Raw genomic sequence first — 26,024 nt, forward strand, 5'->3', positions numbered from 1 at the left:
AGACAAGAAAAAGATAAAGGTATTCATCACCACCAAACCAGTATTACATGAAATGTTGAAGGGTATTCTTTAGGAAGGGAAAGAGAAAGAGGAAGAGGATGGAAAAGAAGAAAAATATGAACAATAATATGGCAATAAATACATATCTATCAACAATAGAATCTAAAAATCAGAATAAAGGAACAAGGAATCTATTGAACAAAATAAAATAGTGAATAAAATAGAATTAGAGGCATGAAAACATGGAACACACTGACGAATCTCAGAGGGAAGGAGGGAGGGGAGGCGGGAAGAGACTAACCAAAGATCTTATACTAGTATGTATATATTCATTACCTATGGATACAGACAATAGAGTGGTGAAGACCCAGCGTGGGGCAGGAACTGGATGGAGGAGGGCAATGGGGGGAAAAAAGAGGGATATCTGTAATACTCTCAACAATAAAGAATTTTTTAAAAAAGAAATAAGTTCAGAAACAATGCTAAGATAGACTCCAAATCTGTGATGCTCCTAGTCTTGTTCCACTCACAGGTGCTCACAAGCAATAAAGAAGTAACTCACTGAACAAGATAATGAAGAATAAAAAAAGCAAGTGTCATACAAAAGAAGTGACATTAACAAGACATTATCATTTAGGCTTTCCCTGGGTACACTGAAAGATATCCAAGTTCTAACTAGAGTCTAAACTGGAGTATGAACCAAAATCCTATTTATATTTAAAAATCTAAATCTAGTAAAGACTCCAAAAGAAAAAAAATACTCCATCAACTTTAACAATGTCTCCTAGTCATCTAGAAGAAAACGTATTACTATACACTCTCTAATCCTAAGATTTCTGATCCTGAAGTTTCAAGTCTATATCCAACTACCTATTTGACACTCTGCCTAGATCAGTGGTCGGCAAACGCATTAGTCAACAGAGCCAAATATCAACAGTACAACGACTGAAATTTCTTTTGAGAGCTGAAAACCGACTTCTGCGCATGGGCCACAAAGTTTCAATCGCACTGTATGTGTGCGCCCGCACGTGTTATTTTGTGGAAGAGCCACACTCAAGGGGCCAAAGAGCCGCATGTGGCTCACGAGCTGCAGTTTGCCGACCACTGACCTAGATGTCTTCTCAGGATCTTCAACTGAACATCTCCAAAATGGAATTCTTGATTGCCACCTCTCACTCACCCTTTTTCCTCCCTTGGTCTTTCTCACCTCCATCAATGGCTTTGGCATCCACACAACTGCTGCGGCCCCGAGGCTGGTGGTTCTCCTTGAGTCCTTTTCCCCTCACTGCTTCCAGCCCCTGGGCCCAATCTGATCTATTAACAAGTTCCATCGGCTCTACCTTCAGACTGTGTCTCAAGTCCAACATTCTCACACTTCCACCTCCATCATGCTGGTGCTCATAACTGGTTTCAACTGGTCACTCTGCTTCCATTCATGCCTCTCCCTGAATTCCTTTTCCATTTACAGCCAAAGTGATCTTTTTAAAATGTGACTGGATGTCTGACTTATTTAGCTTAGCATGATATTCTCAAGACCCATCCATGTTGTTGCAAATGGCAGTATTTCATTTTTTTCTTATGGCTGAGTAGTATTCCATTGTGTATATGTACCATATTTTTACCCAATCATAAACATGCTAAGTGAAACAACTCAGACAGAAAAAGTAAAGAAATATATGTGGGATATAAAACTGAGAGTAAGAAATGAACAAACAAGAAAAACAAACACTCATAGGCACAGGCAATCGTATAGTGATTACCAGAGGGAAGGGGTTGGTGGGATAGTGAAGGATAAAAGGGGTCAAATACATGGTGACAGAAATAGACTGGACTTTGGGTGGCAAATGCATAATACAACATACAGATGATGTATCACAGAAATGTACTCTTGAGACCTATATAATTGTATTAACCAATGTCACCCCAATAAATTTAATTTTTAAAAAATTGAAAAAATAGTGAATGAATGATAAATGAATGAACATGTCTCCCCTGCTTAAAAACCTCGTATGGCTTCTTAATGCACTTGAAGTAAAATGTGAACTGTTCACTTGGTCTCTAGGACCCTATAATGTGTCAGGCTCCATGACCCCATGATTTTGGTTCATACTCCAGCTCGCTCCTTTACCTACCCTTTCATTCCACCCCCTCCTCCCCTTTTTCCCTGGGAGACAATCAGCTGAACTCCTCTCTCCTCCAAGCCTGATTTTGTCTCAAGACCTTGTGATTGTTTCTCCCTCAGAGAGTCTGAAACCCTTTCCCCTAGGTCTTTGTACAGATGGCTCCTTCTTGTTACCTTGTCACATTTTCTCTGCCCACTCTATCTAAAAAACAAGCAAACACAAAACTCTCACTTTCTCATCCACCTCCGCCATTCCCTGCACTGCCCAGGATGACAGCACTGGCCACAGGGAGGCGCTGTAGCACTGGGAACATGACTAGTCCAACATTCAATGTGACGTGAGTGTAAAATCTGCAGATTGCAAAGGCTTGGGACAAAAAATACAAAATGTCTCATTTATAATGTTTATGTTAATTACATGTTGAAATGATATTTTGGTTATACTGGGTTAAAATATGTGTTATAATTCACACAATTATAAATCATATTCTTTTTTCAAATGTGACTTTTAGAAAATTTAAATTATCTATTTGGGTCACATGTAGCTCACTTTATATTTCTATTGGATAGCACTGCTCGATTCCATTTTGCCATTTTATTGTTTTAGTTGCTCTTATCTGAAATCATCTTTTTTTTTTTTTTTCACTCATTGGCTATTTTTTCCCGTTAGAATGCAATTCCAGGAGAGTAGGGACACTTGGTGTTTTTCCATTGCTATATCCCAACTTTGAGAACACTACCTGGCACAAAGAAGGCACTCAATAAATATTTATTATATGAATGAATCAACAAGTAAAGGCTCCCTACTCTTTTCGTCCTGGCATTTCCATATGTGTAATAACAGCAGTTATCAAAGTACTCAGAATATTCCACCCTGCAGGGGAAGGAACAAGAGGCCAGTATTTTCATGAATTATTATTTTAACTTACTCTCTCCTACTGGGTTTTAAGATCTTGAAGGAAGGGACCATCATTCCTGAATCTCTATACTACCTTCTTGATCAGCAGAGCACTTTAGCAAAAACATCAGTGATAATAAAATCACCATAATCACAAGGCTATCACATTTTGCATCCTTACTATGTAGCAGGCATTGTATTAATTATGTCATTTATAAAATCTACAAGTTAGGAATTCTTGTTTCCATTTTTAGGATGAGAAAACTGAGGGTTAGTAAATGTAATTTACTGTCTTAAGATCAACTAGCCATCTGGTATAGACATTCAAATCCAGGTCATTCTGATATCACAAGCCTTGCAAACTCTGAATCACAGTGTTCACAATACAACATGCGCTCAAAAAACTGCAGAGTGGCTGAATAACAATACAAATCACTTCCGGTGTAAAAAAAGAACAACACTGATGATAATCAAGAATTATGGTGGTATTTTCCAGAAAAAAAGCAAGTGATTTATGACCCACGGTGGGTTTCAATCTTGGCGTCTTGTGGGTGGCCGAGTCATACCTGACTTCCAGATGCAGCACCAGCAGGCAGCGGTCGGCCATGTCCTGGAAAGATCTGGCAAGCTCACTCAGGGTCTGCATGATCTGCTCTGACACCGGGGGCAGATCCATGTTCGTGTGACCATCTTGAGCAGGAGAGAGCACTGGAGAAAGGGAGGGAGGACAAAACACCAATCATTTCACTACATGCCTACTGGGTTTTGAAATGACATGTTATTTTGTTGTTCATCATGTTGTTTTTACCAATTTGGCTAATGCTAGTGTTGGCGGCATTAGACGTCCAAGACAGGATAGACTATTTCTGCCCTTGATTAAACACAGAAGCCCAGATGATTGAATCTATTTGCAGAATGACAAAAAACAGACCTTCAGAGTTGAAAGTGACCTCAACAGTCATCTGGCCCAACCACATGGTCTATGCTTGTGTCATTTACACATCTGCAGGTGGCTGTTCAGTTTCGGGTTGCACATCCACACAAATGTTTGTGAAAGGACACTCAACACCTTCTGAGGCAGCTGAGCCAATCTCTGAAAGATCTGACCATCCTACATCGAGTCATATCTGTCTGCCCTGATCCTGCCAACTTTGCAGTCATTCTTGTATGTGTCAGCATTTCAAGTATTAAAGACATTGCCTTTGGCTTCCTTGAAGTCTTCCCTTTTCCAGGCTAAATATCCTCCATTTTCAACTATTCTTTAAATAAATGAATTGAATAATCTTACAGTTCTCATACTTCACCAATAAAAATATCCTGGTTATTCTGTATCTCCCTTGAAACGTGGAATGCAGGACCACACACAATAAATACTGCAGAGGGGAAAAAAAATACAGATGCCATGCTGCTTGCACATAAGGTTTTTCAGGGGGCGGGGCCGAGATTCTATGTTCCACTTGAACTCATATAGAGCTCATAGTCAACTAAAAGTTCTACAAAGGTCTTTTTGGAAAATTTTATAAAGCTAACTTCTATATCTTTCCCAAGTAATTGACACAATATTCAATAGCACTTGGACACTGCCTTCAGGAAAAGACTGAGCAGCACAGCAGAAATGTGAACTACATCTGTTTATGTCTAGGTTTCTGTTATGTACCCAGTTTCCCACAATTTCTCAAAGGCTGCCAACGGTAATTTTGCAATTTCATTCAAGAGATCCGTTAGTTCTCTAGAGCCTCAAAGACTGGCCCTGAGTCCTGTCCCCACTACTTACTATGTGACCAAGAGGTAATTACTCAAATTCTGTCGCCCTGTTTCTTTTTCTATAAAATGGAGATAATAGTACCTAGAGCATGAGGTTGTTGGGAGTACTGAATAGATTAATGTAGATAAAACTCTTTGACCAATAGCACATAAAACTCACTCAATATTAACATAAATAATAAACACAAATAATAAGTATGCATTAGCGTTTGATTTGTCCAGGTTAAGAAGCTTAATTATAGCAACAAGTTACTTAAAAGATAATTCTATCCACTTTGAAGTCTAATTTCCATTTATCTGTTATTTTTGCTTTTCCATCTGAAAATTCTTCTCCTTATTGGAGGATGCAATGTCCTTTGGATGTGGCCAGGCACTACTGACTAAACACTATCGTATTATAAGGATAGTTCTTCCCTATGCAACCAGACTTTAGTCAAGTATCACAGCAAACAGGAAAAAAAGACTCTGTTTAAAGGAACTGCTGTGTAAGGAGGAAGGGAGTATAACGACGTAGACTTAAAATCATTACCAGCCTTGGCATCATCTAAGGTGAACAGAGCTCGATCTGCAGGAGGCTACATGTGAGGCAGTGCTACTCTTCTGTACTGTTAACATGATTTATGTTCTTTCATCGCCAGGAGAGATCACCGCCTTCAGGTCTTCATTTGGCAGGTGGGGTGAAAGCAACCACAAGTAACACTGATGGAATATTTCAAAGTATTTGAGGGCTTTTGAGCTCCTGGATTCCTCTGTTGTGTGACACTAACTGTGGCAGAGAGAGCTACTATGTATCCATGAAAAGAGGTAGAAATCAGATCCTGAAGAAATAGGACTCATGGTCTGAGGTTCAAAGTTCTACAGTGGTTTCCCCTTATCAGCAGGGGACACGTTCCAAGACCCCCAGTGGAGGCCTGAGACCATGAATGGTACCCTACATAGACCTTGTTTTTTTCCTATACATATACTGGTACACCCTTTCACTTAAAGGAAGCACTGTATAGCTTCTCTTTGGTATCCAAGTTACCAGCATCTTCCACTACTCTTGTGTTTGGGGGCCATTATTAAGTAAAATTAGGGTGACTGGAACCAAGAACTGTGACACCATGACAGTGGATCTGTAAGAGCTACTTACTAAGTGACTAATGCGAGGGCAGCACATACATTCGCTGAACAAAGGGATGAGTCACATCCCAGGCAGGACAGAAACGGGTGGCTGAGATTTCATCATGCTACTCAGAACAGTGTGCACTTCAAAACTTACTAGTGTGAATTGTTTATTTCTGGAATTTTCTATTTAATACTTTTGGATTGCAGTTGCCTGCAGGTAATTGAAACCGTGAAAAGCAAAACCAGAGATAAGGGTGAATGGACTACTGTACTAATATCCCAAAGTCTATCAAAGGCATTCTGGACAAATTCCACCAAGAAAGTAAAAAAAAAACAACAACAACAACAACAATTGCTTTATTATAGAGATACAGAATTTCATTATGTGTAGCAACTGAACACTGCCAAACTGTGCCATTAAAAAACAACAAGCAGCCATGGCCGGTGTGCTTAATAGTTAGAGCATCAGCCTGAGCATTGGAGGGTCAAGGTTTGATCCCCAGTCAAGGGGACGTGCCTGGGTTGCAGGTTCGATCCCTACCCCTGGTCGGGGGAGGAGGGGCATACAGGAGGACACGGGTCACTGTGTCTCTCTCACATCAATGTTTCTCTCTCTTTTTTTTTAATTTCTTTATTGATTAAGGTATCACATATTTGTCCTCATCCCCCCATCCCCATCCCACACCCCTCCCCACACATGCCCCCACACCCCTGTTGTCCTTAACTGCTGGTTAGGCTCATATGCTTGCACACAAGTCCTTTGGTTGATCTCTCCCCTTTACCCCCACCCATCCCTCCCCTCCCTCTGAGGCCTGACAGTCTGATCCATGCCTCCTTGTTTCTGGGTCTGTTCTTGTTCATCAGTCTACGTTGAGTGAGATCATGTGCTATTAGAAATACACTTATAAGAGCCGAAAATGAGACAAGCAATCCCTAGAATGATTCAATGTTTCTCTTTTTCTCCCTTTCCCTCTCCCCTCCCTTCCACTCTCTCTAAAAATCAATGGAACAAATATCCTCACTCCTTTGGTGAGGATTAAAAAAAAAAAAAGCCAAAAGACAAGTACAGTAAGTTAATGGCAAGATAAAACTTGCAACAAGTAAGGTAAAAACAGTTTAGATAGCAGCACACTACACATTTTGCTTGACTGTAATCTACAGCAAAAAGATAACACTTTAGTGAAGCAACATGAAAAATCATGCCCACAGTTCTACTGAAAAGCTGGCTTGTGAATTCTTGAGGGCTCACTGACGTTTACGAAGTTTTCTTAACAAAAAGGAGTACACTGAGCGAAGAAATGCTGAGAATGGCAAACAATGACAACACAAACAACCATCGAGCTCTTAAATGTCAAATGGAAATCTACCAAAAAGCAAGGCTGACAGAATCTGCTGTTTGGGAGATTATAGTCAAGATAGGTTACTACACACACACACACACACACACACACACACACACACACACACACACACACACTTGCACAAACCCTTTTAGAGGCCCTGTGGTTGTGTATTTATCTTGGGGATTGCTTCGTTTCGGCAGAACACATATTGTGGGCTTTAAAGCTAATAGTACTCAATCATTTTATGAAGATATGCACTTTGAGCTGGTTTTTCTGATACTGGGGATGGGCCACATCAGATTGTTCACAACATGCGTGTTCCTCTGATAGCCTTTGCATAAAAGCAGGCATCTCTGAGACTCCTAGCTAACCATCTGCATGGCAATATAGCTGGGCTTTCTATGTTGAACTGATTAGTTTATGAGGAAGCTGAATCTAGTCTCACGGGCAAACCCTGCTTATTAGATAAACCAACAGATATTTCCAACTCTCCTTTGCTCATTCCACTAGAGACTCTGGAAATCTAGAAGTCTGCTTTCCCAGCCTAGCTTAATAGCTAGAGGTGGCTATGTGTCACCGTATGGCCAATTATCTTCTAAGCAGATTTTTCTTTGGCAACTTTACCTAACTAGGGGCTAATTCTGCAACTCATCTTTTGATAGGGAAATGAAACAACGCTAAAGCATTGATTGTTGCCACTAAAATTTTCTGGGTTTTATGCTCAAAAGCATCTTCAATACCACATGTCCATTCTTCCCTAGTGCTCGGCCATCCCTTTCCCTTTCTCAGCAACTTCCCCCAATTCATGTTGCTCTCCCAGACTCTGTCCTTCCTACTCTCCATGACTCCTCTCTTGAGGACCTCAGATTCTTATTAAGACTTCAAAAAAAAAATTGTCAGCACTTGCTTTCTCTATAGTCTTGCCTCCCATTAATTCTTCCATGTGCCATAACCTGATTTCTGCCTTTGACTCTTTGTTAAATAATTATTCCGAGGACCATCACCAATGATAGCCTATTGCCAACTCCATTGGGCGTTTCCCAGTATTAATCTCATTCAACACGGAAAGGCCATTTCCTCCTTGAAATTCTGTTTTCTTTTGCCTCATATGGCACTATTCCTCGGGGTGTCCTTTCACAGTTCTGACACTCTTTTCATAGTTTCCTTCACTGGCTATTCTTCCTTTAGCCCACCCATAAGTGCTGGTGTTCCTGAAGATATTTTTTCTATTGGTCACTTTCACGCTCTCACTTGTCATTCTATCCGTTCTCTCTGAGCTCATCCATTTTCATGGTTTTTGCTATTATCTAAGAATTGATGACTCCTAAATTTTATTTGATCAACTGTTTGCCAGCTATCTTTACCAGTACATCCCACAGGCATCTCAAATGCAATGAGCTCGAAACTAAACTCATTATCCATCTCTACCATCTGCCCTTTATCCTGAATTCTCTATCAGTGGCATATCAACGTAGAAATCTCAGCTGCAAACATGAGAGTAATCGATTCTCTTCCCTCCCTCACTCCCCTCAACAAAGACTAATGTCTGCCCACTTTACTGCACGAATGTTTCCTTAATATATTTTGTCTTTTCTATATCTACTGTCATTTTCTTGGTTTAGCTCCATCTCTTCCATGGACTACTGGAAGAGTCTCCTGGCTGATGTCTTTGCCTGTGCCTAATTCAATCCTCCATATTTGGTTAATTAAATATGAGTGAGGCAGATTTATTTATTTAAGACACAAATTTGGCTTTGTTAATTTTTTATAAAAATCAATTATTTTTTTAATTAAACAGAACAAGTGATTTAATTGACCAACATAACAGGACAAATAATTCACAGAATAACAGATTAATAAAGATCAGGAAAGAGAAGCAACGACTTGCCATTTACAGCTATAACTTCCCCCTTAGTTTCTTGAGTATATGCCAGGGACAGAGTGGGGATAGGGAAGCAGTTCATTATAGCTGGTTTCCTTGGCTATTCGAAATCTTGCAAAAGTATAGCTTAAAGTGATTCCGGTCAATCCCTACAGCCCAATCCCTATAAATTGGGTTGCCTTTAGAAGTCACTTTAATTTCATGAGGCCATCTTGCTGCAGCTGAGACTTGGGGGGTCTCCTCTTTTCTACTGACATAAAATCCCTGGCATATCAAACACCCAGCATCTCACAAGGAAAACCAACACACTAACTGTCATGGAGAAGCAATCAACGTAGGTCATTAGGATGTCTCAAGTGGTTCCACATCCTAATATTAACCAGACTGAAATCTGTTTAGGTCTTAAAATCAGTCAAAATTGGACTCATTCAGACCCAGAAGAGCATCTGTTTTCAAGGATGCAGCTGCTACACTTTTAATGGCAACTTACTGTGACTTGTTTAATTGATTCATATGAGGATGTCCTTGTGCATCTGCAATATTATCTAAAATTGTTACAATATTAACTTAGACTGGGATCAGCTGTCATCAAAGTGATAAATTGAAAAGGGAAAGATGGTTATCACAGCAGGAAAAGAAAGGTTAACTCTGCAAATTCAAACTCTTTTAGAAGATGGAAAAAAGACAATGAGGAATGATCCCATGAGATTTTCTCACTGGAAAACATTTCAGAAGATCACATTTTGGTGCAATCATTATTTCTGACTCCTCTTCCTATTTGTACAGAGAAATGACAGTCACTACAAAATGATCTCTGCTTCAACCTGGATAAAATTATTTAATTTCCAACCTTCAGTTTTCTAATTTAGAAAATTGTGGTAATAGCAGCTTCCTAACTCCTAGAACAATGTGTTATTAGGTTTTGTAAATAATTTTGAGATCCTCTGATTTTGTTACCTGGATGACATTTTTTAAAAAGTGGGAATGGGAATCCTGAGTAGGTCTGTGACATTAAGAACTAATGGGGCTTACAGAGTCAATGAGGCTGTGACAGGAAACCCTCCATCTCACCTCTTTCCTCCTGTTAAATGCCTGTGGGATATGCTACTGCCAAGCTCAACCCTGGGTTACAATGTAAGTGTTAGGCGCTATAAATTCACAGTTCCAAGGTGCAACTTCAGTGTCAGCTAGCTCTACCCTCAGCCTTCTTATTTCTCTGTACCACAATCCCTACTTTTTATTCATTCCCTTGAATTATTTGCAAACTTATAAAAACTAACTTTCCTCCACCCCAGTGTTTTGTACACAGTAGGCACTTTATAAGTGTTTGTTAAATAAATTATATATAGATAAACCTACTAGTTTCTGGAACGGGTACACAATGTTCACATGCTGAAGTATCTACTGTCTTATTAGCATCTAATTTGGATTTTCTTAGGCTAGAGATGTCCTTTCCTCCTTATCTAAGTCAATGGCTCCAAATTAAAATTTCATGGTGACACTTTTTGATCACTTTCTCTTTCCTGAGACACATTTTTAACACTCAGCTATTCTTTGCAAAAGTCCTAGCTTTAGCCAGTACTACCAAGCCATTTATTTAGACACCCCTTCCCATCCTCCAGTCTATAACCTAGTTTTAAGTTCTTTTGTTATGTTTCTACATAAGATGGACGTCATCTAAGAAACACATTTGGTGGGTTCTCTTTATTTTGCCTCCTATTTCAGAGGCAATGGTTCTTTTGTTCCCAGATAATAACTATTTCTTTCCAGCCCAGATTTCCTCAGAACTTCTGGGTTGAGCTAGCAAAGCCAATTGATTTTTGAAAGCCGAAGTGCCGACTCAGATTGTTCCTTGACCTACAGAATTAGGATTGCAAAGAAGGGGGACACAGGATACATTATTCAGATTAGATCCTAGACATGCATGCACGGGCATAGCCAGCGCTGGAAGTATAGCTACTCTCTCAGACACAACACCCATCAGTGGAGCCCCTTCTGTCTAACGGCTGTGCTGGGATGCTGCCCTGGAGGGGAGCTCTTTGGCCACTCTTACAGGGGAAGAAGGGCAAATGGAAGGAATTTTTAAAAATTTGGGCTGGGGAAAAGTAGATGAAATCCATTATCAAGAAGGAAAAAAGATAAGGATGGGGAACCTGGGGGGTAAGGTGAAGGTGTCTTATTTGTATTTGCTTTGCTTGGTTCTATTCACCTAATTGATAATATATTGATGGTAAAAAAAAAAAAAAAAAATGCTTCCAGTGGCTATAGGAGGCAAAGACCTACTTTCTTGTCTATGGGACTATTTGTTATTTAAATGACCGTGTACTACACCTCCCCCTTATTAATCACAAGGCTACGGGCAACACAACTTCTTAACGTTCTCTGGAACATCTCCCTCCCATTCCTTTATCTTCTCCAAAATGTCGTTTCCCTAATTATAGAGAGTAACTCTTTGGGGAAGAACAGATACGCTTGTCCCTCACACTGCCCAGGTAATGACATCTGTATGAGAATGTATTATTATGAGGCCAAAAACAAAACAAAACAAAAACAAAAACAAAGATCACATTTTTAAGTGTAATTTTCATCTCCATGAAACCATTCTCTTTCCTGCAGCTTCCGAGATAAATAAAACATATTCTTTTACTTTGTATTTCCTCTGGAACACATTTCTTAACAACTCTAAGCCTCGTTTTCCGCATTTATCCGGTTACGTTGCTGTGAGGGCCGCTGGGGGACTTGGCCCCTGGCAAGGTGCCCACAGAGCTGGAGCCCACCCTCTCACCTCTGGCACCTCTGCCTCCCTTTTGCGGCCGGAACACATTTCATCTCGCCCTGGATTTGCCGAAGCCAACGATGCTTGGTGCGCTGCAAGAACTGTTAAAACATTCCAACACCTGACTATTTGGTCAGGAACACCGACCTCTTTTCCCCTAGATTATAAAATAATGACAACAGCCAATACAACAATAGCCATCTGAATCAAAACTATACTTATTTTTTTGGCAGATGGACAAAAAATATATTTTTGGTGTGCTGCAGAATTTTAGAAATTAGTTCACATGTGCCATGAGATGGGAAAGGTTGAAAATCGCTGGCAGAGTGTGAGATCCATGAGAACAAAAGCAATGTTATTCTTCCTGGAGCCTTTCATAGCCTGTGGTTCTTCTTACACTCAGCAATAATGCCTGTTGAATTTAATCTTTAAGGACAAATCAAAGAATTTTATATCCTCTTTCCCCATTATACCTTCACACAATGCCTTTGACCTAACATCATCCAAACAGTTCACTAGCCTGGAACATTATTCCACTTCGGGGTAGGAAACTAAGCTCCAGAAAGGCTACGAGCGTCTGAAACTGAAGAATGGTTCCAAATATTGACCCATGTGGTGGGAACAAAGGAGATCCGTGTGCGGCACACAGTGAAAAGCAAAACAAAAATAAAAGCCGAGGTGAAAAGAATAGCTGTTTCCTTAGGCTACACAGGAGAGGAGGCATTCTGAGCCACCAGGATGGACGGGATGCAGCACCGTCCGCAGAGGGAAAACCGCGTCCCGTTAATTAGGAAACAGCGTGCCGGTAGGTAACCAGCCGCGCAGGCCAGGGCCTCCGAGACAGTTGGAGTTAGGCTCCCCCTCTGCACCGTGCAAACCAGCACAGACACGTGGTTTTCACACGGTGTGAGCACCAGTACAGACCTCAGCCTCTTTTGGACCTGGGGGGAGACATTAATATTGATTTTTCTTTTATTCCGAATAATCCTCACTGACGCTTCACAAAAACCTAATCATCTACTAAAAAGGCATGTAGTGAGGCCAGATCAGCTCCTGCTGGAAAGGGAACTTACTAGAAATGGGGGAAAAGGCTAACAAACAGCTCTGTCCTCCTGTGGAAACGCACTATTATGGAGCCATATTAGATTTCCACCGGCTCGGTAAGCCTTTTGTGTTGCTGTAAAACCCGCTTCAAAGAGCATCTTAAAATGTTAATAAATACTTAACTCAATATTTCAGGTGAATAAGCGACACAGATGTAAGTTTTAACAGAATTTTAGAGGCAAAAATATTATATGGCAAAGAGATAACATTTATCCATGTTATTAAAACAGCAGCCTTCCAGCTTCAGCATTTGTAAACCTGCCAAAGCGTCTTCGGGAGCGGCACAGTCCCTGCGTAAATTAGAACCATTAGGCCCATTTACTAACGGAGAAACGGAACCCGCCAGAATAAAGCACGTTTTCCAACACGACAGCAAGGAAGGGCCACATTCTTACAGGTCTTTCTTCCGTTTACCTTTTCGAGTTTCCTTCTGTCAGGCAGCTGCATCACTCAAAAATGTAGAGCCAAGTTGAGAAAGAATCATCACCTTCTTGACTGAGAGCAAGTACAACCTCACTTTTATCCTTGTTCCCCCAGTAGGTAACTATCAAGTACAGTGAACAAGAAGGTGTCCTTTGGAGACAGACAGACCTGAGTTCAAATTCTGCCTTTCTCATATAGTATTTGGGAGAACTTCCCTGTAACATTTCCTGTAAAAGGAGGATCACCACACTTAACTCCCAGGATTTTGAAGATTAAAGGAGAAAAGATATAAATGCTTAGAATAGCGTTTAACACGCAAATGCTTAATATATGGCAATCACTATTACTACTACTTCTATTATTTATTCAATACAAATGTATTCAATAAATAAATAACAAAACCCCAATATGTTTCTCCTCCATTTATAGTTTTAAATGGGTGTTGGAACAATTAGCTCCGCACATTCAAGGGCAAAGCATCATGTGCTACTGTGACTCAGAGCAAACGTTGCCGGAAGCCAATTCCAGCATGTCAGCAAGGCTGAATCATCTGGAAATGGCTGAGAGCATTTCCCCAAACCTGAAAAGGATGCATAAATTAGTTGCTAACTGCCAGACAGCTGAGGGCATCTTAATCTACATGCTATTGCCTCCTACTGGCCAAACACCTGAACAACCGAAGGCAATTTCTCCAATCTGACAATGGATTTTGTGTACTAAACCCTGGCCTTTGAAGTGTATATCTACCTTGCCTTAGGACAATTTGTGTTAATAAAAAGCAAGGAGTCCTGAGACCAGGGAGAACTTGGTTACTTTAGCTAAGTCTTCTCTGACTCCCCATAATGCCTTCCAAAATTATGTTTCATATCTGGACTCTTTAATAATTTACACACAGTGCTTCTCCAGATTCCTGAACCCTTCAAGATGCTGGATCAAGACCACCGGCATTAAAACGTGGCTGAATCCTAGAAGCCCCGGTAACTCTGACCCGATCGCTGTGTGGACAACACAGACAACCGACTTATCTGGAAGACAGAGTGGACCTTGCCATGGAGCCTCGCTGTGTAGCTGGCACCGGCTGCCTTTGAGGCATGCTGGAAGTAAGAAACAGGCAGAATGAAGTTGCTACCATGTGGTTCAGGATTTGCAGGTGGAAATCTGGCTAAGAGAATTGCTGGTCAGTGAGAACAGCGTGCACTTCTCCAGTGTGTGGTGAAGGGAACAGTCTTGCTGGTGACAGATATTCTGTGCAGGCTCAATTGATGAGTCGGTGCCAAACACATACTGACGAATGCCTTGTGAAGGTTAATAATATACAGCCATATTTCTGTCTTTATACATTAGTTACGCATGAATACAGTTCACACATCCATTCCAGTCTTGCTATGTAATCCCTAGAATAATTAACAGTTCATATAGATGCTTCCAGAATCAAGTTTCCTAAAAATCAAAAGATAGTCTTTTTTGTATGCCAGTTAAGGGTAAACTACATAGAAAAGCAATAACTTATCTCTCAGGTGATTCTTTAATTTCAGGATATTGCCTCAAACTCTAAGTAATTTTCTTCCCCTGAGTAAAAAGATATGAGTGTTCTCATTAATTATGAATCAGATTTCCCTACCTATGACAACATTTCTTTCGGACTGACTACCTATGTGTAGGCTCAGAAAGTGGATAAATCCTGACTCGACCTCTTTCTATAACCTTGGGCAAACTCCTAAGCCTGTGAATCAGCAACAGCAATCTCTGCCTAAGAGGAGCACTGTAAGAATTCAATGAGATGGCACGCGTAAAGCATTAGGACCATGCTCGGCACAGTAAGTGCTCAGTAAATCCGAGTCACTGCTGCTGGACCTCCTGGGAGGACCTGGAAGACTGCAACACCTAGACTCATCTCATTCCTCAGGGAGACACCTTGCAAAGCACTGGAGCCCGGTGGGCTTAGCTGTTCACAGGGCTAATGAACAGGAAGGAAATAACACGTTGATTTATTAAGACATTTACACTCTATAAAATCATGACCTTTTGACCTTAAAATAAGGAATCACAAAAGTATGAGAACTACAGAATTCTGGAAATGGTGAAGACAAGCAGGAGAAAAATGGGACTAAGGATGGCAGGTTTAAATGTTATCTTTTTATCTACAAAAGGGGAGGAAAAACCTTTCTCCAGAGTTGCCAATTTAATAAAGGAGGTGGTATTTCAGGCAGGCATAAGGAAGTGGTAGTTTATATTTATATTTGTATTTATACTTATAATCAACATCTGTTTTATGGTCACAGTTTATTCCTGACAGAGGCACTGTGAGGAGAGCAGAGAAGAAATACGCATGTGGGGGTGTCTATATGGTAGAGAAAGGGAGTCATGATTATGAAATCTATATAGCCATGACATGTTGACCTGGAATGATAGGAATTATTTTCATTTCAGGAGACAGAAATTGTATTATAAATTATTTCAATATGCACATAAAGACACTGAAAGTCAGGACTTCTATTAAGGCCAAAACAGTTGAAATGGGATTGTTTTGGAAAGATGTTTTTTATATTTACTACCATAGAAGATGTGTTATTTTATTCGCTTTCTTGGGAATATATTCCCCTTGATAATACCCTAGGTTAAATTTAGTATAGAAAGTAAGACAGGAAAATACCTTATGCCCTTGTCTACTGTCAGCTCAGCATCATCTCCAGCCACTGCCTGGGGAAGAAGAATGTCTATATATAATGCATACATACTAGTACAATCTAGGAATATAGTTTCCTACTTCTTGCAGCAGGGTTTTGGGCTTTTTCTGGCAGTGAGACGTGGCAGGCAGAAATAAAGGAAGGCGTTATTGTCCTTTGCGTGGTAGAAAGATGCTCGGGCAGAAGGCCCGGGAGGAGAGCGCCGCGGTGCTGCTTCCTCGCAGCAGGTGGCGAACCCCTGGCGCATTTCCTCATTTCCTGTGAGCAGAAGCTAGTTTCCTTGCTCTTTGCTTCCACCCAACTGTTTTCTAAGCCCTTTAAACAAATTTTAAAACATCTAATTCCATGTGTTAAATTCCTTCTTGCTTGAAAAGCCTAAAAATGGTTTCTGTGTTCCTGACTGAGCCTTGATGAATAAATATAACCTTCCAATCATGAGCTATTTCTGAGCTACGGCGACTCAGATCTCAGAGAACATCTGGAGCCGGAGGAGTGGGATGAAGGGTCGCTGAGAATGTGCCTCCTGGACACTTTACCTGCAGGCTCGCCTTCCGTCCCATATGCCCTCACCTGTGATCACAGGTCTCTTCCTTCATTCCTATGTTCTTCTCTGTGAGCTCATGAAGGAGCTCTTTGGATGCTATGCAACAGCGTGGTGGCTAACTGTACAGACTGTGGAGGAGGCATACTGAGTAAGTTAAAATTCTGGTTCCATCACCTAATAAGTTAATGTGTCTTTTCTGTACCTCAGTTTCCAGTTTGTAAAAATGAAGATAATATGGTATTAAATGAGAGAGAGAGAGAGAGAGAGAGAGAGAGAGAGAGAGAGAGACATCCAGGCATAGAGTATTTGATATTATTATTGTTGTTGAAATTACTTAGCATTTTTGGTTCAAATTTTATGTCCCAAGTCTTCCCATCCCTCACCATGAATTACATTCCATTTGATAAGTTCTACTCATGGGATCACACCTATATTTTTCCCAAATGTCTGAAAATGTAATGTTTGAAAATTAAGCACCCAGCTACACCCAGTGTTTACTTCTTTGTTGTGTAAACTTCAATATGATGACATTCTCCAAAGACTATAATAATGTTTACTTTCCCGTGAATTCTTCTTTTTAGTCTAATTAAGTACTACAGGAATTTGGTCTCCACATTCTTCCCTCTTGAGAAGAAAAATCATCCAAAAGACAAGTCAAAAACTTACTTCTCATCTCATTGTAGTGGCATCAGATTTCCCATCACTACTGTCGTCATGTCAGTGGCATCGTGATGTGACGGAAGCACCACCCAGGGCCTGCATCTCATCACGTGGTCCATAGTCATACTTTGCATCACTATTACTCTCTTCTTCCTTTCAGGTTTGTTTAAGTCTTATTTTGAATGCTGTTTCTAGCCTCTTCTCAGGGAGGTGGATTTTCATAGAACATTCCTCACATTTTACCCATTATCTGTGCTTTCCTTCATTTGAGATATAAAACTCAAAATAAAAGTGCAGGAATTTCTACAGGGTTTTAATTTATTTGGTGCTACAGATGGTCCATTTTGTGTTTTGCCATTATTTTAGATGAAAGCAGAATACACAGTAAGATGTTACTAAGTAGTAAGGGAGGGAAGAGAAGAGGTGATGAAGTGACAGAAAATATGCTTTGAATTTAATGAAGCAATTCTGATATTTCAAGTTTTTTTGTCACTTTATTTTATGTTTAAATTTTTTTTAAATGTGTTTTTCAATTACAGTTGACATTCAATATTGTATTAGTTTCAGGTGCTTAGACATTTTATACCTTATGAAGTGTCACCCACCAAGTCTAGTACCCATCTGGCACCATCCATAGTTAACACGGTGTTATTGACTACATTCCCTATGCTGTACTTGTTTTTATCGGGTAAAGAAACAACTTAATGAGAAGAAAGAGCAGTAAAGACTCTCTAACCCAGAAAGTAAAAAGCATGTCCACATAACACCAAAACAGAGTTTTAGAAGGAAATAAATAAAATACTTCAGATGAAAGAGTGGTAAAATCTGTCCTGTGAAAAAGCACACATCACAAATGGGATGGGCAGACGAGTTGTCTACAATGAGGGGTGCTGAAGAATGTAAAGAATATGAGAAGGAAAACGTCAGAGAAACAGAGTAAAATTTCTTGTTAGTTTAATGAAAAGGAATGTGTTTCCAACATCCCCCGCTCTGTCCCTGGCTTAGCATGGTTCACATTTTAATGCTTCAGTTTTCCATCTGTAAAATGGGAATAAAGATGCTAGCTTTCGAATTAGCTCAGAAAGTGGCTGTGGGGATTAACCAATGGATGATTAACATTACAAATACATACAGCGCTAGAGCATTTCTGCTGGGGACACAACAGAAATCAAAGAGCAAGGGAAGGAAATTAAAAATGGACAGGACATCTTCATTGCTGCCTTGGTACCCCTGGACCACTCTTTTCAATGAAGAGAGGAGAGATGCCCAACAAGTTAAACTAATGTGAGATGAGCTGTGATAAGCAGGCTGACCATGGTCCCCAGTGGTTAGTAAACAGTAATGATGAAGAGAGTGCAGACTGCCACTCGTGATAGAGAGCCAGCTAAACACCCTAGTAGTTTTTCATCTGTGAATTAATGTCCTTCATGGGGAGCGCACACTAATGTCCACATGGGGAGCGCATGACTGTCTCCTTAGAACTGCCCGGGGAACTCCCCTCCGCCTCTGCAAGAAGGCATACAGTTCACATGGAAATTAGCACTTTTAAGGAGGCAGTAACTCCTTTCAAAGAAGTTTGTTTTCAATTAGTTTCTGCAAACATCTTGCCTTATGAGAATCTGCCCCTTTTCTTCCTCCTTCTTCCAAATCTATCTTATAAAAATTAAAGGAAAACAAAGAAAAACAATCCATAAGATTTTATAGATAGATATATTTGATTTATTTAAGAGCCCAAGTATGAGCTGGGAATATTTAAAACAACCACAATGCTCAAGCCCTATTCGTCTTCCATAACAATAAAGAGAAATCAATCTCTTACCAGTCAGGTCTTGCACATTCAGCCTGAAGATTGGGTTTTCTCTGTTGGCCAAGGTCCCCTAAACCTTACCTGCCCTGAAGAATTAGAAAGTCGGCCTGGCCCTCCAAGACACATAATCGTATTTCACCTCTCCAGGGTTTATACGCACTATAGCTCACAACAGACTGTAGAGTTAGGGCTCAAGGCTCTCTTTTCAGCCTCTAAAGAGCCTCCCTGTGGGATCTTCATCTGGAAAAGATTTCTCAAGGAAGACTCGCCAGGGAGGGCCACCCCGCCTGGCCTGGATTTTCTGTGTGCTCTGTGACAACCTTGAACCAGTGAAGTAAAACAAAACTAGGTTTAAAAGCCTGAGAGAAAAATATTGTTATTTCTTCAACTTGGCTGGCTTCCTTTTTTAATATAAAAAGTTAATATTGAGGAGACTGCATTGGGTTCTGCCATAAACAAAGAGATGAGCAGCCAGGGAAGTCCAAGTTCAATGACTAGTTCTCTTGCTAATTTTTCTAAAAGGGTTTGGGAATTATTTTCTTCCCCGAAGATTTATATACTGCCCATTTCCCTAAGCACCTGGAGTTCTTTCTCATATATTACCTCATATTAGCCGTGCAGATTTTAATTAAAAAGATTCCACAGGGGCATACATACATAATAAAAACAATCTCATAAAACAGAACAAGTCTCTGTTTCTCAACGTAAGGCTCTTAACATTCATCCCTTCAAGTCGACCTACCCCTTTCTTCTTTTCCATCTTCAACATTTCCTAGGTAACTGTATTAAAAAGAAAGCAAAAACCGCTGGTCCATTGAACCACCTCCCTGCATTCATGTCTTATGCAGACCGTGGCCCACGAGGCTGTGGGCCCCAATGGCCTGGGCTGTGTATCCTTTGTCCACTGGTGACTGCTCATACCCAACCCCATCCGGCATAGGCGGCCTGATGACTGAGGTGACAGATGAAGCAAGGACAATATCCTGTCTTGATCAGTGCAAATTTCACCCTCCTATTTCCCTTCATGGGAGTTCTCATCTCTTTCTTTTTTTGACACTTAATATCATAGATTCTTCTCTAGAAATTAAGTATAAGTCAGTCTTTTCCCCACTTCCTCGGTACTACAGTTACCTGCCGTTTGGCATCCTTCATCTATGTGTCACTGCCCTGTCATTCGTTGCCTTCCTCGGCAGAAGCGCCCAGGAGCGTGGCATTGCTTTAGCCCTGGACTGTCTCTAGTCTGAAGAGAAGTTCCTAGGAGGGCAAGTTCCTGGATTCCTCTGTGGAAGGCATTTGGTAGTTGATTTTATTACAACAGGACTTACATGAATCCGATGGTACTCTTCCCGGTCACCTAGCATTTACTGGACACATAGAGAATACTCAGGAATGTGCTCTCACACTAAAAGGCATTCACAGCCTAGCTGGCATGGCTCAGTGGTTGAGCATCGACCTATGAAGCAGGAGATCATTGTTTGATTCCTGGTCAGGGCACATGTCTGGATTGCGGGCTCGATCCCTCATGAGGGGTGTGCAGGAGGCAGCCGATCAATGATTCTCTCTCATCACTGATGTTTCTATCTCTCTCTCCCTCTCCCTTCCTCTCTGAAATCAATAAAAATATATTTAAAAAATAAATAAAAGGCATTCATAGAGTTGTGTGTTTTTTAAAAAAAATTTCTGAGCCTTTCAACGTTCTGAGCCCTTTAAATGTGAAAACCCCATGACCACCTTTCTGTGGTACCTGCTGCAGGGGAGTAAGATGAGGCACAGCCTCGGGGAGTGACTGGCCCAGGACCACCTGATGAAGCAGAGGGACCACTGGATGTGGCTATGGGTGCAATGTCCCTTCCCTGGAATCTCCTTTGTATAATGCCTGCCGCCCTGGGATCTCCAAGCCAGCCCGCCACGTGCAGCCTGTGAATGCCACTGCAGTCCTCTTCAGATCATCAGGCATCTGCTCTGAGAGGCTGAATGAGAGATGCCAGAGGAACATTAGCGCAGAATTTCCTAACTTGAGTGCAATTAAAATCTCAGCCACAGTGCAGAATTAATGTAGCCCTTTGCATTTTAAATACATATTTTAATTAAATGACACCCATCTGCAGAATATGAGACTGCATTTTTATTGAGGATTTCGCATTATATAATCTGTTCCTATGAAGCGTAAATGGCTTGGTTCATGTTTGCAGAAACCTCAGAAGAATTATATAGATCCGGCATAAGCACATGTGGGGACACTCAATTTTGCTTAAATTTAAATCTGTTTCACTAGCATGCTAAGTGTTGTTTGTGTGATGAGATTTAGATTGTGTATGAACGTCTTAGATCGTTTCTGGGGAGTGTCTGAGAGAAGGAAAGACAGGTCAAGGCTGGGGCACCACTGCCCTGGCTGGAGCCATGCAGTCATGATGTAATCTTGATGTAATCTTGCAACTCATTTAACCAAATGTGAAGCTTTATCTTAGGCGAAAGGGAGCAAATGCTTTCCTCTTTAGAACTGTTACTTAGCATCTTTGCTGGATGTGGGATTTGACCTGTATCTTCACATTCAGTGTTTTCTTCAAGAAGGGAAAGGCCCAGAGGAGGGAACCTGGATTCTAGACCTGGTTGTGGCATCACTTTGATGCCACGATGACCTCAGGAGAGTCAGACATCCAGTTTTGTCTCCATGAAGTGGGAGAACATAGCAAAGTGGTGCTGAGGCGAGGCACACTAAATCCTGCCTCCACACTCTCTTGAACCTCCCTCTGCCCCAACTTCATCATCTAAGAAATGAGGACAACTACCACCTCCCTCATAAGCTACCGTAAGGACTAGGCAAGATAACACAGTAGAGATCTTAGACCAGGGCCTGCCTCAGACCAGCTGTCACTGTAGTGGAGTCAGGTCTGGGAGTCCCAATGTCCTGCTTTGCCGCTTACTACCTGCATGATTTTAGAGGAGTTACTCAATCTTTTGAACCTTATTTTTGTCATCTGAAAAATGGAGACAACAATGCTGAGTACATTAGATTCCCATTGCTCCTGTGACAAATTATTGCTAAGGTCATAGTTTACACAACACAAATGTATTAACTTATAGTTCTGGAGATAAGACATGTGATATGGGTCTGATTGGCTAAAATGGAGGTGTCACAGGCTCTAGGGTGAATCTGTCCTGTGGCCTTTCCCAGATTCTAGAGGCTGCTGACATTCCTTGGCTTGTGATCCCTTCTCTATCTTTAAAGCCAGCAATGAAGAGGTGAGTCTTTCTCACGTTGCTTCACCCTGAACTACTCATCTGTCTCCCTCTTTTACTTCTAAGGTGCCTTGTAATTACACTGGGCTCACCTGGACCATCCAGACTAACTTCCCTACATTAGGGTGAGCTGATGAGCAATCTTATCTTCAACCTTAACTGCCCTTTTCTGACAGGTTCTGGGCATTAGAGGTTGAGAACTTTAGGGGGCTATGTTCTTCCCACCACACGTATCCCTCACAGGGTTATAAGAATTAAAAATAATATTCTAAAACTCCCAGTAGAGAGTCTTATGCATTAATAAATTCTCAATAAATGACAGTGTTCATTATTGGAGCCAATTAGTGACTAAGGTCCCATCAATCTTGGAAGTTCTATGATCTTATAATCATATTGTTAAATGTGTTTCTAATAGTTTTGTTTTGATCATAAAGCAGTATGTTCCAAGTTCTGATTACATATCTCTAAAGATTTGTCTATTAATAGCCAGAATATCACAACATAATAACATCTGACTCTCTGGTTAATCTATTAGTTGAAATTTGAGATACATTAAAACTTCTAATATGATTATTATACCCTAGGGGGATCTGCCTCAAAAACTCTGTCAAATAGCTTGTGAAATTATCTTAACAACCGTGAATTGTTAGTCCGAAAAGATATATGCACCCCTATATTTATTGCAACCTTATTCAAAATAGCCAAGATATGGAAGCAACCTAAGTGCCTATCAATAGACAGATGGATAAAGAAGATGTGTTACATATATACACTGGAATATTACTCAGCCATAAAAAATAATTAAATCTTGCCATTTTTCTCAATATAGGCAGACCTAGAGGGTACCATGCTAAATGAAATAAGTCAGACAGAGAAAGACAAATATCATATGATTTCATTTATATGTGGAATCTGAAAAAAAACAAAACACAAAAAATCCCAACAGAAACAAACTCATAGATAACAGGGAACAAACTGATGATTGCCAGAAGGAGTGTGTTAGGGGGGCTGAGTGAAAATGGTGAAGGGAAATAGAGGTACAAACTTCCAGCTATAAAATAAAAAAGTCATGTGGATGTAATGTACAGCACAGGGATTGTAGTCAATAGTATAGTAAGTTTGCATGATGACAGATGATTACTAACTTATCACGGTGATTACTTTGTAAGGTAAATAAATGTTGAATAATAAATGTTAAAAATATGTTGTACTCTGAAACTCATATAATATTGTATGTCAACTATACTTTAATAAAAATACTAAACTTTATAATATTACTTATGGGAATATAATGTTAGATATAACATTATAGATGTGCACCTATAAACACATAACAGAAGGGCTTAAACTTTTTCGTTATACCTAAAAAAAACACCCCACTAAGTCAAATTATCAGGCTTCTGTTGTTTCTCATGGAACTACTGCTGATAAACAGAATCCAGTTCAAAACTATTCTGTGTTAGGCATCCTATTGGTTTCAGCTATCTGCCATCTGATAGTCCTTATGAAACCAGAAAACATCTTGATCAATATTGTGTGCCCATGAGCAAGGCAGAATGTGGGAGCCGCTGAAAGGTTAAAGAGAATAAAATGGGGCAGAAAAAAAACTGTGCTTAGCAGATACCTTGCAGAAAGCTTGCAGCCTTGAGCACAGCATAGCCCAGATAACCAGAAGACACCTGGCATGGGAGGAACCAAGGACGGACCAGACCCTTACGTCAGCAGAGCAGCTTGCAGCCAGCAAAAATTAATAAAAACCTATCTCTCCCTGCTCTTTTTGCTGATGCTTTTCTCAGTCTCAGCCCACCTGCACCCAGGTGTCGGGAATAAAATCTCTTTTGATACATTATAGCCTCATGTCATAGGTGCACAACCCTGGCCCACTCCGGACCTTTCAGCAGCCACCTGGGATCTTATTGAATAATGGATAGTAGAGATTTTATCACTCACCCAACACTGATAAAATCAATTATTCTAGTAAATTTGGATTTGGTGCTCAGCACTAGAAATGAGGACAGATGATCAGTTATTCATCAGAAATGCTACAGGAGAAATTGTGAAAGTCCAGATTCCAACTGACGTTTGGAAGGTCCATTTTTCTCCAGTGTCTGGAGCGCAGGAAGAACTGATTGGAACTTTGTGGACAACAGGTGTGTCCCAGATGGGTCTACCTAACATTTTCCTATAGTCTCAATAACTCATTAGAATTGAGTAAAAACTTAAAAGTGAGGACCCAGTGAGAACTTTTGCTACTGTAATCACTTTTTATTTTAATCAAAGCTAGATATACATATAGTCAAGTAGTTTTTATAGGTATACTGTACTGCTCCATGGCGTCTTTTTAAAACTTTTCTTCCTATTTTCTATTTGTGTTTATGTTTTTCTAAACATTTCTTCAACTCTATCTTCTAAGCTTTCTTCTGAGATTTTTATTTTCACTTCTTACTTTTTATTTTTCAAGACTTTTGTTGTTGTTATTGTTCTCAGAATGTTCCTTTCATATAGTATACTATTCTTGCTTCTTGGATGAAGTGTCTTTACTTGTTCTTCTAAAGATATTGATTATAGGTTCTCTTAAATGATTTTCTTTCAGGACAACCCTTGTTTCTTCTAAGCTACTTGTTCTGTTTATTTTGGTCTCTGTGTTTCATATTATATGGTTTTCTCAAATGCGTATTTCCCACTGAAATAATATTATTAATGGAGGTTAAGGTTGATTAGTTTGTGATTTTTTTGCTAATTAATGAAATCCACATTGTTTGAGCCCCTCTAAGTACCATATTAGTTGGTGGCATCATAAGGCAAGAGATAAAGTTCATGCTTTCAAGGTGCATGTAGTCTAATTGGAAAGACAGATGTAGAAATAGATAAATAGTATAATATACTATATAAAATGCTAGAGATAGCTCTTGGGCATTATGAAAGGTCAGATAAAAGTTGCTTAATTCAATCTGAGAGGGTCCAAAAAGGTTTCTTGAAGTGCTGACACTAAAGCCGAATTTTTAAGGAAGAAGAAGTAACGAGGTGAAGGGGAATGGGAAAGGTAGGAGAAAAGGTGTCAGACTCAGAGGAGACAGCCTGAATAAAGGCGAGGAGGTGAGAAATGGCATGACATTGCAGGACAACTAAGGGCAGTTCAATTTCCATAAATCAGAGATCTAGATTGTGAGGAACTAAGTCATGTTAAGGATCTTGGACACTTCCTATGGGATGATGAGAAGAAATCCAACGTATCAGTTACCAGGTCATGTTTGCATTTAGATAGATTGCTTTGGTATGGCCTTTGTATCACAAGTGAAAAACCATGAAGGCGTAAATTAGGGCCCTGATAGTAGGAACGAAGAAGAAATGACAGATATAGAAATATTTAGGAAGTAAGATTAGCAGATCTTCATAGCAACTATTGATAATAATAAAAGCGTAATATGCTAACTAGACTGGACGTCCTTCCAGACGTCCTTCTGGACAACCTTCTGGACGAAGTCGGGGCTGCAAGGGAAGCCTGGGTCCTGGGTACCTGCCGGCGGCCAGAGGGAAGCCCAGGTCCCAGGTGCCAGAGGGAAGCCGGTGCTGGCAGCCGGGGGAAGGAAGGCCTACTCTTACATGAATTTCGTGCATCGGGCCTCTAGTAAGAAATAAGCATTTTAGCCCAGCTGGTGTGGCTCAG

The 26,024-nt window shown here is 40.4% G+C and overlaps 1 protein-coding gene across 1 annotated transcript in view; it reads right to left on the bottom strand.

Moving 5' to 3' along the window:
- Nucleotides 1-26,024, bottom strand: part of EXOC4 (exocyst complex component 4) — a 737,356-nt gene that overhangs the window by 65,848 nt on the left and 645,484 nt on the right. Inside the window, exon 15 of the mRNA XM_008150517.3 lies at nt 3,587-3,728. Within this exon, the coding sequence (XP_008148739.2) occupies nt 3,587-3,728 (142 nt within the window). The remainder of the gene's footprint in view (nt 1-3,586; nt 3,729-26,024) is intronic.

The sequence above is a fragment of the Eptesicus fuscus genome, chromosome 14 (assembly GCF_027574615.1).
Source record: "Eptesicus fuscus isolate TK198812 chromosome 14, DD_ASM_mEF_20220401, whole genome shotgun sequence".
In the NCBI taxonomy this organism is placed as follows: domain Eukaryota; kingdom Metazoa; phylum Chordata; class Mammalia; order Chiroptera; family Vespertilionidae; genus Eptesicus; species Eptesicus fuscus.